The sequence below is a fragment of the Calonectris borealis genome, chromosome 2, assembly GCF_964195595.1.
Source record: "Calonectris borealis chromosome 2, bCalBor7.hap1.2, whole genome shotgun sequence".
In the NCBI taxonomy this organism is placed as follows: domain Eukaryota; kingdom Metazoa; phylum Chordata; class Aves; order Procellariiformes; family Procellariidae; genus Calonectris; species Calonectris borealis.
The window spans coordinates 109830930-109845472 of NC_134313.1; the positions used below are offsets into that span (position 1 = coordinate 109830930).

The 14543-nt window shown below is 37.0% G+C and overlaps 1 protein-coding gene across 1 annotated transcript in view; it reads right to left on the bottom strand.

Moving 5' to 3' along the window:
- Positions 1-14543, bottom strand: part of CNTNAP2 (contactin associated protein 2) — a 1268404-nt gene that overhangs the window by 366125 nt on the left and 887736 nt on the right. The window contains exon 12 of the mRNA XM_075142928.1: positions 2817-2936. Coding sequence (XP_074999029.1) covers positions 2817-2936 — 120 coding nt within the window. The remainder of the gene's footprint in view (positions 1-2816; positions 2937-14543) is intronic.

Here is a 14543-nt window from a genome sequence, read left to right on the forward strand (position 1 = left end):
CTAAGATGTTCTTACTTGCTAGTTCCACCTGAATGAAACAAGGGATATTTAAAATGTCTATTAGCATCTTGAGTAGTAATTTAATATAGAGATGTTTGTATAACATAGTGGGTTAATAGGAAGACTTAGATTTGACTCTCAGGCTAGAGAGGGAAATACAGTTAAGGATGTCTCTATTAAAATAAAATATCACTATCCTGCCATATGAAGAAGTATTTTTTTCATTTAGTATACTCCACATACTATTCAGTATAGCTAGATCTGTAGGTTACTTAGTTTCATATTCACAAAAAAGAGTTAATTGTAATTCAGCTAGTTTAAGTTCTTCTTCAAATACAATGCTAGTAATACCATAAACCTGCACAATTTCGGTCCTAAAATGATTTGAGAATTCTGCTCTTATTCTAATATGTTATAGTGCCTTCTGTTATATGACAAGATATGCATCATTGCTACAGAGTTCTACAGAAATGTGTTATTGATGAAGCAAAATAAAGCCCTCAAGTAACCTCATTCTGTCCCTTCTCTAGTACATATATTACTGATAATACTCTATATAAATTCAGAAAAAGATTTAGGGTGTTGTGAATTTTCTCCTAAAAACGTAGCTCTTGACCCTCCACAGTCTTCAGTGCTTAAGATAACCACTAATTAAAAGAAAATGAAAGCTGTAACACCTGCAATTTATAGGTACTACACAGTATGTATATAGGTGATATGCTTTACTAAGCTATCCGAGAACAATTGTCAGAGTGGCCTTCCAGTTTTAGAAGCAGAGATTAAAATTACTTCCCATCAATTTTCACATATTTCTTGCAGTCATTTACATTTTAATGAAGAAATAGTTCTGTTAGGTTCTTATTTTAAAAATTTAAATAGTTACATGGATATTGGTGCAAAATGCCTTTTTTCTTGTAGCGAAGAGTTGCTGATGACAGCGATTCAATTAAAACAGAAAACTGCTTTTTTCCACAGCATGCGTCATATCCAAATGAAGAGAATGAGCACTAAATCATCTATCCCACTGTTCATGATCTCCTTGCACTGGTTAGGAAAAAGTCACATTTAAGTACTCTGGAAATTGTTTTGTAGATGAGAAATGTTAGTAAAATGAAATGGTTACTTTTACTTTTCTTATCTGTTTTTTCCCCAGTGTTGAACAAGCTACTAAGACCTTCTGCTGTATATTTATATTTAACATGAATGAGCAATACTGTAGTACTGGATAGGTGTACTTTTTTGTGCCTGACACCACTATGCTAGGATATTTTTAATTTACAAATTTACCCTTGAAGAGTACCCAAAAGCTGTAGCTAGCACTGAACACAGCGGTTCTTCTGAATAGCAGAAATTGCTATAATATATCAGCAATTTTTGGCATTGTTCCCTGCAGTGCCTGCCTGATTAGTTACTGATACAGTTCAAGGTGCTAGTTATGATTTTAAAAGCCCTAAATGGGTCAGGATCCACTTATCTGAAAGATTGCCTTTACACCTGTGTCTCAGAATAGATTGGCTGGCCTGTCTCTCCAGTCCAAGAAGGACTGATGGCACTTCCAGAGCGTAGATCAGGCTTCTTTTTAGGTATGCATTTACTATACAAACGCAGACATTAATGGCAATATGAAGCAATGGTATTCTCCTGTTCTCCAACAGGCTGCCTACCTATGAGCACTTGACCTCGGGTCTGCTGCATGTGCCACGCATGCAGCTTCAAGTCAGCTTCCCCCCTCCGCGCCCCCCCAGTCTCTCCCATCCAAGTTGGATAAAACCCACCCCACAGGCCCAGACATGCACACGTTTCTACCTCCAGGAAGAGCTACGTGAGCTTCAGCGACTGTGATCTCTAAAGAGGCAGAGTTACTGTTTGAACTTATGATAGCACCTTCACATTCATGTTGCTGATGCCGAAAACTGAGGACTCAGATGTATGCAAGATTTCCAATGCAAACAGACTGAAATGCAAACTTATTACGCAGACATTTGGGGAAAGTCAGGGGACATGTCTCTTGTACCAGCTACCCAGTATTTCATAGCAAGAAAAAGTGCTGACACAATCGTCATGCACTAACAGACCAAAGAAAGAATATACTCCCGGTGCAGAAAATTGCCCCCTTTTCTTTTTTCATTATCATATTTTTCTGCCTCAGCATGGCAACGCTGACTAAGACAGGATATCTTCCATGACAATGCCCAGATGGGAAATCACCCATGCAAAACCAGTGTTAAAAGCAGGAAAAAAAAGACGCAACAAAACCAAAAAACACGCAACAAAATCAAAATAAGTTAATACAGTTATATATATTGTCTCAGAAGTTAAACAAGATACATCCTTCTAACACCATTAAAAAGACAAAACAGGCAAAAAAAAATCCTCAAATGTTTTGTTTCTCTTGTAATTAATTTCTATTCCCTGCCTATGGTGGTAAGTGTGTGAAAGTCAGCAATACCTGGACAGAAATAAAAGTCTGACATTTCTAAAAAGCTGCCTTTTACAGTACCCCATGAACCACAGACATTACTGAATTACAAACATGTTGATGTACAATAGTTTTGGTAAATAGCCATATATATCTACTGAGGATACAAAGGCCTGTTAAGACTAATTAACAGCTGTGATTCAAAAAGCTTATGAAATGGATTAACTACTGCCTTGCTCAGACTATACTGAATGGTGACTACAGATTTGATGACCCGTCTCCCGAAAAGCTTTTAGCAATTATTTTTCTTTTGCCAAGAAATATGAATTATGAACAGACTCTTTCTCCCAACTACATTAAAAAAAAAAAATTGAATTAGCAAATACAGTGCAGTTACCTGTCATGTTGCAGTAAACTTTCAAAGGTCCCAGTGCCCCACTGCCATCTGGATCTATCCAGTAGTAATTTGAAGTTTTGCCCAAGTGTTTGTATGCTTCACAAGAGAGTTCATAAATAGCTGGAATGAAATAAAACACAGCAATAAGGATCTTCATATCTTGGAGCAAAAAATCCATAATTACAATAAATTGACTTTATTTATATATCAAGAACTATACCTTTGAGATTAAAGTAATGTCACTGACATTCACAGAAAAAAAAGCATCTTTCCAAAAGATATAGAAGTGATGAAAAGCTTGAGGCACACACTGTCATTTTTTGGCATGTGAGAGAAAGCCACAATAGGAAGAGAATTCCAACAACTTGGGGGGAGGGGAGGAACAACAAAACTTTTTCAAGAGTATCTTTAGATGTTTTTGAAAATATTTTAGTTCAGAACCTTGTTTATACACTGGTGTAATTTTGCATCGTAAATGGAGACACTTCTATTGATCCGACATACTTTATCTTTTCATTTTCTTTCAAGAGACACACCAAAAAGCTTATGAGTTTTCCCTCTGTAAATTTTAGAATTTTTCAGGTTTTATTACAACTCAGAATAACATTGAGTTTCAAAATTGTGAAATTTCTCACTATATGTAATGCCTGTCTCTCCACAGCTCTGCAGTTACTCTATTGCATATCTACATAACTAATACTCTGTTCCAGCAAGGTCTAAAATTTCACAATATTTACTGGAAGAAGTTTAATTGATTTAGCAGGGGGTTTTGTTTCAATTTATCCTTGACCTCTCTATACTGCTTTCTGTTTTAAATCGTAAAACTGCTTGTCAGATTGTGTTATGATGAATAGCTCAGACATAATAAGCAGCACTGTAGATAGAAGCTTTTCTAATAATTGCCATATTTTCTTTAAAATGTATGACTATTGCAAAGTTATGTGTATTATCCATGAATAAATTAAATCATTTTATGCACAGAAAAAGTAAAACTGGTAATTTATATAAATTGATATATATATATATATATAAAATTGGTAAATTATATAAATATTTTCCTATGTAAACTTTAAAAAAAGGAATGTGTAATGCTTCTTTGTTTTCCAAGGACCAGATGGTACAGCTTTTTTGTTTGGAATCAATCAATCAGCTGCTAAGAGAAATTAAATGTTTGTTTAACCAGACTTCATATCCACTCTAAAAATTCATCTAATTTGTTGGCAATTCTTGTAAGTGATCTCCTTGCTGAGATTGGCTTTATTTCAAATGTCCATAAGGAAGAGCTGTTTCGCTGGGCTCTGATGATGAGTGACTGATCACACACTCATATTTAAAGGCCTCTAACCAACTATCAAGATGCAGGAAGGAAAGCGGAGCTAAAAAGTCTCCAATTTTGATGTGGCATGAATGAAAAGCTAGACTGTTACCTATATATAAAGAGAATCTTCTTGCAATGCTACAAGAGAAATAATTTCCTGGAAAGTTTTACGTGTTCATTACAGGGTCTCAAGTCAATTTTATACAAGTAGTAGACACTTTAATTAAATTGTGAAATATTCCAAGCTATTCCCCCTTTCTCCCCAAACTAAGGTCAACAGATTCTTTCTTTATCAAGGAGACTCTGTGCCTGTTTTCAGACACTTCATGCAGGTTTCATAAGGAATTCATAACCAATTTTCTTCAGAAATATTTCTCTAACTCACTACATGCTACCTAAATGTAATCACAAAATACCAACTCTGTTAACGTATAATTCTTGTGATACCAAGTCACAAAGTTTAACAGATTCCAGGTCAAGCAAGAAGATGAATACTGTTTATGATCTCCCAGAAGCTTGGCGTTTTCATTTTCTAAACCCTTTCAGAAAACCAAGGGACTTTTGTCTTTGTCGTATCCAGATCTTTACGTAGGGCCATATGACATTTTTCTCTAAGTTTGCTCCTTTCATGAAGGCCAATGTTTGTACAGAGATACTACTACAGTTCAGAAAAAAATATTAGAGAGTGTTATATGGAAGGCAAAACCAAGTTACACTGTTTAATCAGACGCTCATTAATCCCTACTGAATACTTTACCGAAAATTAAAGGGTTTAGATACAACATCCTTCCTTCTGTTCTTCTGGTATGGGAGAAATAGAAAGTAGTAGGTAGTTATTAGTCAGTATTACAGCACAGAACAGGCTGCTTTTGAACAAGTCAGCACTGGTTAAGCTTCAACATTATGTTGAACACCAAACAATAGAAATTAACATTGTTCTTCAAATAAAGACAAAGGAGTGGGATATTCTAAATAAATTCAACTTGTGAAAAGTGTTTTTATGAGTGTGTGATAGGTTTTTGGCAGGTTTTATCCATATGTAGATGCATACTTAAAGACCTTAAAATGGGAATTAAAAAAAAAAAGAAATGGTAGGTTCTAGTGCAAGGAGCAGTAATGTACAAATCACGTAACAGAAGTATAGAAACAAAATGAAGGGATAAGTGAAATTGGTATACTGACAAAATAACTGGTAATTAAGATGCAATAGGAAACAGCAATCAATCATGTTCTGATGTATGAAGACACTTGATGACAGAAAGAGACCTTTTTGTTGACTTCAGATGGCAAAGGGTAGCCACTAACATAAACAGCAGAACAAAAGTGGCAAGCACCAGGCAGAGAAGGCAACTGTGAAGGGGAGGAGAGTAAGACATGATACCAAGATGTCAAAGAAGTACAAGATGATGTAGAAAGAAAGACAATACAGGATCACCTTATAATTCAATACTTATTTTAAACAGGTTTTTGAAAAGCTGCACAAAGAGATCAGTAGTGTGTAAGACACAAGGAGAACAGGTAAAAATAGAAATTAAGAAACCCAAAGAAAACCTAGAATAGATGAAAGGACAAACACTTAAGGAACATTGTTTTAGAAGTCACTAGAAGTCACATGAGTACATCAAAACACAGAAGAAAATGAAAACAGAATACAACAAGGAGAGACCATGCAGAATCAAAACAGCTTAAATTAGAAAATTGATAAAGGTTACAATAAAGATGAAAAAAAAATTAACAGAGCCAAGAAAGAACAAATCGGCAAAATGCAAGATTTGGATATAAAGTCTACAGTGTGCACACGTGAATAAGGAGAAATGATTGCATATATCTGGATACAAAGAAGGAGGGGGGGGAGGGGGAGGTCTTTTAGTGCTGATTTCTTTTGGAAGATGGGGGGGAGGGGGAGAAAACAATGGAAGGACTGAAGACACACGGGCAATAGCTTTCTGCTTTTCAAGCCAGTAGAAGTAAAATGCCAAAAATGTGTATTTCCTTTCTTGGTAGTTGGTCCAAACACACAATATATATACTCTAAAGGGACTTCACAATAGTATTAAACCTCAAAATCTTCCAAGCTAAAGGCAAAACTCACATGTGCCCTCATGTCCATATAAGCTATTTCTAGCATAATACATCCAAGTTTGTTTGTTTTTTTTTTAATGTTACTTATATTCTTTCTGAGGAGAAGAGGGGGAAAAAAATACCCTACAAATGACTTCTTTCATATTGCATCAAAAACTGTCTACAAGCCATAAGAGGTGAAAACCTGGTCAGAACAGTGGGCCAGGGTCTTAGAGTAAGGTAAAAAGTATGTACGAAAAGAATCAAAAACAGAAAGAGAAGAGCACCAAAAAGATGCTATAGCCTTTTTAAAGTTTAATCACCGGAATAATACAGATCAGGCTGAGACCACCAAATCCATTTCATGCTAAAATTTGAAAGGGTTTGGCTATGTTCTAACATGAAGTAAAAAAAAGCCACCCCCTCACCCCAAAACATTAAAAAAAAAAAAAAACCACCACCTCATTTTAACTGTTGGTGTGAAACATCAAGCTTCTTTGTCTGGGCAGAAAATCCAGTCATTTTAATGAGCTGACAAAAGCAACTATGAACGCATTTTGAAGTTCACCATTGACTAAGCTAACATTCACAACAGTGGGCTTAAGCGGAAAAGTTTCCCTTCTTAGAAAAGCTTGACTAGGGAAGCAGACTAAGGGAGAACAGCTTAGAGTGAAACAAAAACTAACAAAAAAGCCACCTTGTAGCCACACAGACCTCAACATCATTTTCATTGCTGCATTTCTTCGAGGGTTCTTTTCCACTCCCAGAAGTGCTTACTTGAACTCCAAAGGGGAGGTTTTGATGGAAAGGGGAAGACAACACTCATTTCCGAGTTTTTAGGTTCCTCTATTTTAAACATTTGAAGAAAAGCAAATGGTTCAGAAAACGAGTTTACAGAATAGCTTTTTCCAGCTCCAGACAGTTAGCTGAAAGTTGGAAAGAGTCAACTTCCCTTAGATTTCAATGGCTCTTTACTGATTGAGGGAAGCAGATGTTCTCACTCCTGTTTTACTTTCTGACTGGCGTAAAGATCAAGAGAGAGTTATCCCACACAGCTGGCACAGCTGCTGGCTATCTCTAGAAAGCAGAAGAGCTGAATGACAAAAGGATTTAGCAACTCTGTTACCCTACATGATGTTCCCATAGAGCTTCAGTAGCACCTTGGCGAACTACAGTTTCCACATCACTATGTTAAAAGGCAGCTTTAATTTTAGGGCTGACAAATAGCCTCCTTTTATAAGTACAAAGCTCATTATAAATAGAAGACCTAGCTTGACAGTCTGCACTATGTGACACAATGAATGTGCTACAATACATTTTGTTTCTGTCAGTGAATATGGCTGCTGCAGGGGATAAACTCCTTTAAACTGCTGCTAATACAGGAGTAAATCTCCTCAGCTTTACAGGAGCATAGGAAAGGTGTAGATTCACAGGAACTGATGGAATTAAATGATAGTAAAAGTGACAAAAGTAGGCAGTGCATCAGATCCACAAAGTCCAGCTACACCTCTCCATCACTTTCAACTTCCCAGAAAAATACTGAAAGCTAAACAGATTGTGAGGTGCTTGGGTTTATGTCGCTCAAGCTGGTTTCAACTCTTGAGCCCCTTAAAAAGGGCTGAAAGCATAAACTGACAAGGAAAGGGGGGGGGAAAAACCCTGAACTTACTCAAGAAATAGTTGCACACTGAAATGGCATACCTGCAGTTTATTTTAAAAGAAAGGAAAAAGTTTTATTTGTTGCTTTATTACAATATATATTCAGAAGATCAACTGCAAAACTGAAAATGTTAAAAAGAAATTTTTATATATAAACACACATACACTGTAAGCTTCTGCTCTGTCAGCTTAAGTTTCTCTCTGTGCAGTACTACAACAAACCTATACCCACCCTTATTCATTCCAATGCTGTATGGTGGAGAAACTATGTCTGACACTTTTTTTTTTTTAAAATAGGTTAAGTGAACTAGAAGTCTCACCATGACTCAAAGCAAGTTACACATGAGAACAAAACCCCTTCTGAATTCCAGATCTGTGTTCCAACTGTAAGAACACATGAAGCTGCTGGTTTGCTCTACTACTTTGTGTATATTAAGATGTTTTTTAAAAGCCCCACAAAAAACCATGATGCAATACTACTTCAGTGTTCTTGTTATTCTGTAAGACTATTGCTGCAATGGTCAGAACCAAACCTTATGTCTGCCAGTTTTTAAAGTTTGGATATAAAAATTCTGTAGTTTGGAACTCATCCTTATAATGCCTAAGAACAGAAAAAGTAAAATAAAGTCCAAAATTCAGTCTCTAGTTACAGTTAAACTTAGAATAAGTACACAAGTGTTGTTAAAGTCAACGAAAAATAAGTGTAAACAAGTATTTTACATCTCACATTTTAAAACTGAAGTAAACCTTTCAGATATGACAATGAGATGGAAGTATTGCTAGAAATCCATATTGTATCGATGCACTCTCAAAAATGCTCTGCATTGCAATTTTGTTACATCCAATTTATGGTAAAACACAGTTATATATAACAATGTTTATTTTTTATAACACAAGTGTATTTTTGGTACATAAATTCCTCCACATCTTCCCGTGTGCATGCACACGCACACTCCTTGCTAGATGATTCTTCTGCTTGTAATTATATTATTATTGTAATTAACCTTCCTACAAGAAGACATCTGAAAGTTTAAATAAACTAAGTCTACCCATTAGTAGAACAGTAACTTAACATGATTTTGATTATCGTGAGCTTGAAATGTTTTCCAAAGTAGCTTTTGCCAGGTTTCCAAATGTTAAGGGTGCCCTTGTTCATTTGGTGTTGGCAAAGCAGATGTGGTTGGAAACTGCTGCTGAACATTTCTGGGTTTGCCCGTTTCACCCTTTTAGGCTGTCGGTTTACAGAAGCTCCCACTACCTTCATCTGTGAAAGCTGAAATCTAAAATAAATTACAAATCAAAAAGCCAAGGAGCACCACGCACCAGCACCAGCCAAAAAAAACTCATCAGTCAAATAGTGACAGAAGGAGGAAACTAAAGCTGAAGAAGAAACCAGCACCATTCTGACACAGAACTGCACATGTATCTAAAATGTTTCAAGCTGTTTCAACACACTTCAACTTTTCTAAGCGTAGGCACACTCACCTAAAAAGAGCCTCAAAACATTAAGAACACCAAACACAATCTGATCCCGCACAGAGAAAATTCTAAGGTAACCAGGACTCCGGCTTTGGGTTTTTTCCTTGCTATTTTGGCCTACTAAGTAATTGTCTTAATGTAAAAATGACAACAAAAGGCCTGGTTTAGTTTCTGCATACAGCCAAAGACCCGTTTCCAAAAATCCTTCTTGATTTAAAAAATCTTCAAATCTTATTTATTTATTTATCTTCATATTTGCTAAAATAACATCCTCCCCTAAACAACAGAAGGTGGCAGTGGGGAACAAAAATAAAATCCTAACTAGACAAAACTGTCTTGCAACACCACCAACAGTTCTTCAAACTCAATTTCTGATGGACTGCTAGAGACAGCAATTTCTGCATGACCAGAAGGTGGATCTTCAGCCAAGAGTTGCTCACCAGAAGCCACACAGCTAAATTTCAGGTACTTGCAGCTGAGATGCCCCTGTAGAATCAGGTTACCTTGCTGAGAAAAGCGTAGGAAGCAGCACTTTAAATAAAAGATAAGGATCTAATAAGATAAAGCTGTAAGACCTTCCAGGCTGCTAGCCCTCACAAGCAGGAAGCAGCCAGCCACGGCCGCTCGCAGTGTGCTCACCATGACACGCCAGAGCAGGAGGAAGGTGCCAGCACACGCAGCAAGCTGCCACGCGGCGTTTCTGTGCCCTGTCTACATGCACTTGGAACGAATGTGTCAGTGACTGCAATGAGGTACATGTCAGGAAGAAAACTGAGTTTCTTGATGAGCTGCAGCTTTATGCACATCTTAAATGCGATACGTACACAAGATGATGCATTTGGAGATTTAAAGTTCTTTTCGGAAAGTTTTTTTTTTTTTTTTTTTGAAATGGATCTACTGTGATGCTAAAGAAATTCCAAAAATTTCTTTCTGAAGAAATACAACAATTCTGGATTCAGTTATGCTACATTCAATTACAACCAAATGACTTGCATTCAGGAAAACCCAAAAAATAAGGAAGCGTCCAAATGTGATATGCATTTGCCAACGCAGTATTGCCTAATTGTTAATGACAATGGAAATCAGAAAACCTGCACTTCCTGACTTTATGTATAACTGAAAATTTCAGTAAACTAAAACCTGTAAAGCCCCATGAGTAATACAATTTGCGTGCTCGTGTTGCATCTACTATTTTCTCCTGTTTTTAAAGAGATGTTGCTATACATGAACAGCCACCCAGCAAAAGCACAATTTTCACATATAAATGCAACTAAGGAATTGGAAAATTTCACTGTAAATAAGAGAATTTGAGAATATTGGAAGGTACCATGAATAAGTCCACCAAATCACGGCTGTATATGATATGGCGCATGCTTTAGCCAATCATTTTTCCAGTTGTAGTAAAACCAAGACCAAGCACTACTTCCCAGCCATGACTAGGTTACCTCCACAGCCAGAAGTTGAATTGAGCTATTGCAGTCCCAAAAACACAAGCCAGCACAACCCCTGGCATCTTCACACACCTTCAGACTGAAACTGAGATTTGATTGTTTTTTTCTGGGATACAATCATTGTAGGGGCCCTTGGTTTGCTCTCACAGTTGGCCAGGACAAACACATGAATTCTAAGCACTAAAAACGTCATCCTTTCGCTGTGGCCACGTGAGATTAGTAAGAGTCTATCACACACAGCACGGCTCTCTGACTCAGGGCGGTTCAAATGCAAGTTAACTTAAGCCTAAGGATTTAGATCTGCCACTCTTAACATCACATTAAATAAGTACTACATCATTTTACAAGATGTTCCAGGAAAAGGTTGTTCAATTACTCAAATTGTATTTGGAGCAATAGATGCCAGGAAAAAAAGCAGAATCTTCTTCCTGATCATAATTAGTCTAACAGCAGAATCACACGGCTGGGATGAACCGCAAAGATAACCTAATCCACCTCAGTCCCCAAAATGCTCAATTACATCCATGTATCATTCCTGATATACTCCAGTTAAAAATTTCCCATGATGTAAATTCTTCAACACGCCAAGGCAGCCTAGAGCTCCACCAGCCCTTCAGTATCAGCATTTCTCCCACTCTCTCTACACTGTGAAGCTGCTCTGCTGGTTTAAACTCATCATTTCTCCTTCCATCCACCATGAATTTGGAGAACAGCTTATTGTACTCCTTGCAGCCATCTTTTGTCTATTTGCAGATATGAATCTCTTCTTTACATTAAAAAGGCCAAGTTTGTTCATCTTGGCCACAGGTCATGTTCTCTAGGTGCTAAATTATTCTTCTTGCTCTGCTCTGGACTCTACAATTTTTTCATGAAGCTCAGCATATGAAAGTTGACAATGCCCAGCCCAGTAGGATTAATTTGCACATCCCACAAGTTATGCTTCTGTTAATTCAACCCAAAATAGTATTTTCCTTGTTCACAGAAGCATACGTAATGAACTATAAGGTAAATATGCCAGTAATAAAGCCCACTTCTACAGAACTAAAAAAAAAAAAAACAAAACACAACAGCAGTTTTCCTCAACCTCTACTTATGCAGTTGGTTAACCCTCCCTAAGGATAGTCCTTCCCAATGCTCAGTTGCTCTGCATCTCAAAAGCTTAAAAATAGCTTCCAAAAGAAAGCCCATTATTTTTTTATATATAAACATAATATTATCTAAATATATATATTCTATATAAATAAAAATATTATATAAATACATGCATATACACTGGTTTTTTAAATTAATTTGGAAGGTAAACCAACAGAAGGAATTTTAGTGCTTTATGGCTGGACTAGTGTACGTTTCCATCCACCGCTGCATTGGCTGTCATGCCACTAAAACTTTCCATCAGCAAAGCTCCTTCGTGACTGAGCACAAGCCTTCTTCCTGCTGCCATTGATCTAAGCTTCAGCCTTCTTAAAGCTCTGAAGTTATGGATTGCCACCTTCCCAGCTGATATATCCGCCTCACACTCTCCCTCTGCCTCCTCCTGTGAGCTAATGAACTTATAAAGGATTCTCATTATTAGTGCAATATTCAAATATGCCCTGTAGAAACAGAAAGGAAATTAAAAAGCAGAGAAAAATAAAAATAATCAGATATGTAGAAATTTGCCAAATTCGTGTCAAGTTGACTCTAGGCTCATTTATGTCAGTGATAAACAAGACAATTACCATTGTGGTAACAAAGGGAAGAAAGTAGAGGGGTTGTCATCAGAATAAGAAAGACAGCGCGAGTTTATTTGCCACTTTGATAATAAAGAAAATTACTGCCATGGGGGTGAAAACTGTAATTTGAGTTACAATGCAGTAGTGCAACCCAGAAATTTGCTATGAATACAGAAGAAAAACATCCCATTTACGGCAAAAACAAAGGTGCTTCTCCTTCTCTCTCAACTTCGTTCTTTCTTTGCTTTGGGCTGGGGGAGGAGGGGCAGAGAGAAATGAATTTAAATCCAAAAGGCTGATCAAAGATGGATTTTTAAACAAATTTAACAGTGATTTTAAATTAGAAACCATAGATTAGGCAATTAGCATCCTTGTAACAGTGTCAGCCTACAGACATCACAAGAAAGAAGCATAATTAGACACCAGTTTTTAACAAGGTGCTTTTGAGAATTAAGTCATTCAAGGATACAAAACCACTTTTTAAAAAAACCCGGCATTCTAGCATGGTTCTTTGTGGCTGAAATAAACACCGTTCAGGATAAAAACATTTGAAAGGGAGAACTGCAAGTCATGCCAAACACCTCCGCGTAAGGCACACTTTCATTTTATATCTGGATGGTTTGGCCCATTTATGTAGCTGTAATGCATTACTGGGCACTGCACCTGAGGGAGAAGATTGTCCAAGAAACTCTTAGATATTCACTGTGCTTGTGCTGGTCTTACACTTGTCCCAGCCACAGAAAGCTTCAGAGCTGCCTGGAGCTATTTGAGTCTTCTCCAGCTGGGAGACAACAGGAATGCTGCCAAGATCATCTTGCCCCCTTCTTCCCTCCTATCCCTATCTCCCATGCAAAAGGCTTCAAGGTTGGTATAAAAACTAAGTTTGAAAAACCCATACCCCTAAAGAAAAAGTATGATTTCTACTCCCACTCCCACTTTGTATTGCCAGGGCAATGGAAAAGAAAAGAGGAAACAAGATACAAGCCTGGATTTTCGCTTTCCCAGATGTGTAATAAAAATGCTTGGTTGCACTCTAAAGTGTGCCGAGATACACAAATGAAAACCTCAGTAAGTTATACAAGGGCCAAAATAGGGGAGACAACTCCAGTAAATTTAGGTCAAAGTTACAGAAATATCTGGAATCTTATTTTAATACAAGATGTCTGTAAGTGGCTACAAATAGCAAAAACACAGATTAAAGCCAAGGATTTTTCCCCACCAAGTTCATGGCAGTTCTCTCCTGCCTTGGTTATCACAGCATTTGATCTGTCTTAAGACCTGAACTTCCTCATCAATGTTAAATAATGCTGAGCTGCACAGAGAGATATCCTCATTACACAGCTTTAAAAGAGATTATAACATCAGTTTTTGTTTATTCATGAATAAAACTAATCCCAAAATGCATTACTCCCATGCTCATTTATAGGGCTGTAAGTAAGTTTTATTTTTACAGGCCTCGATAACTGCAATTGTCACTGTTTCCTGCCCCTTTCCCCCCTCCTCCCCACCCCAGTTCCCCAAACATTTTTGTATCCGAACCTATCATAACCAGCAGTCCTGGGAAGGAAAATATGGCACCTTGCTTGGCTGTAGTCAATACAAGTTTCACTTGAGTAAAACTTCCTCAGGTTATTACAAAAAAATTACTGGTCCAATAAAATAAGATTTCTTAAAACCTTAAATTAAAAGCTTATGTTTGGAAAAAAAAAAAACCAAACCACAAACAGTAGCTTACCTACAAAACAATTGCTATACACACAGACTTACAGACACCTAACCAAACAGTGGGTTTTCCAGGAGCTGACCACTTCTCTCCACCAACAGAAAAGAACCAAAACATTACGAAAACAAAAGCTCATATCAGCATTTACATTATCTCAATCAAAATGTCCTCTATCAACATGACACCAATTTAGAACCAATGCATCATCTTTGTCATTTCCATTAATCATTAAGCAACTCACAATGCCAACAGAATTCTACTTTTTTAACTGCCATAAAAATATCAGCAGAAACATCTGCTCCATGTCCCTTTTCTCATGTTTTC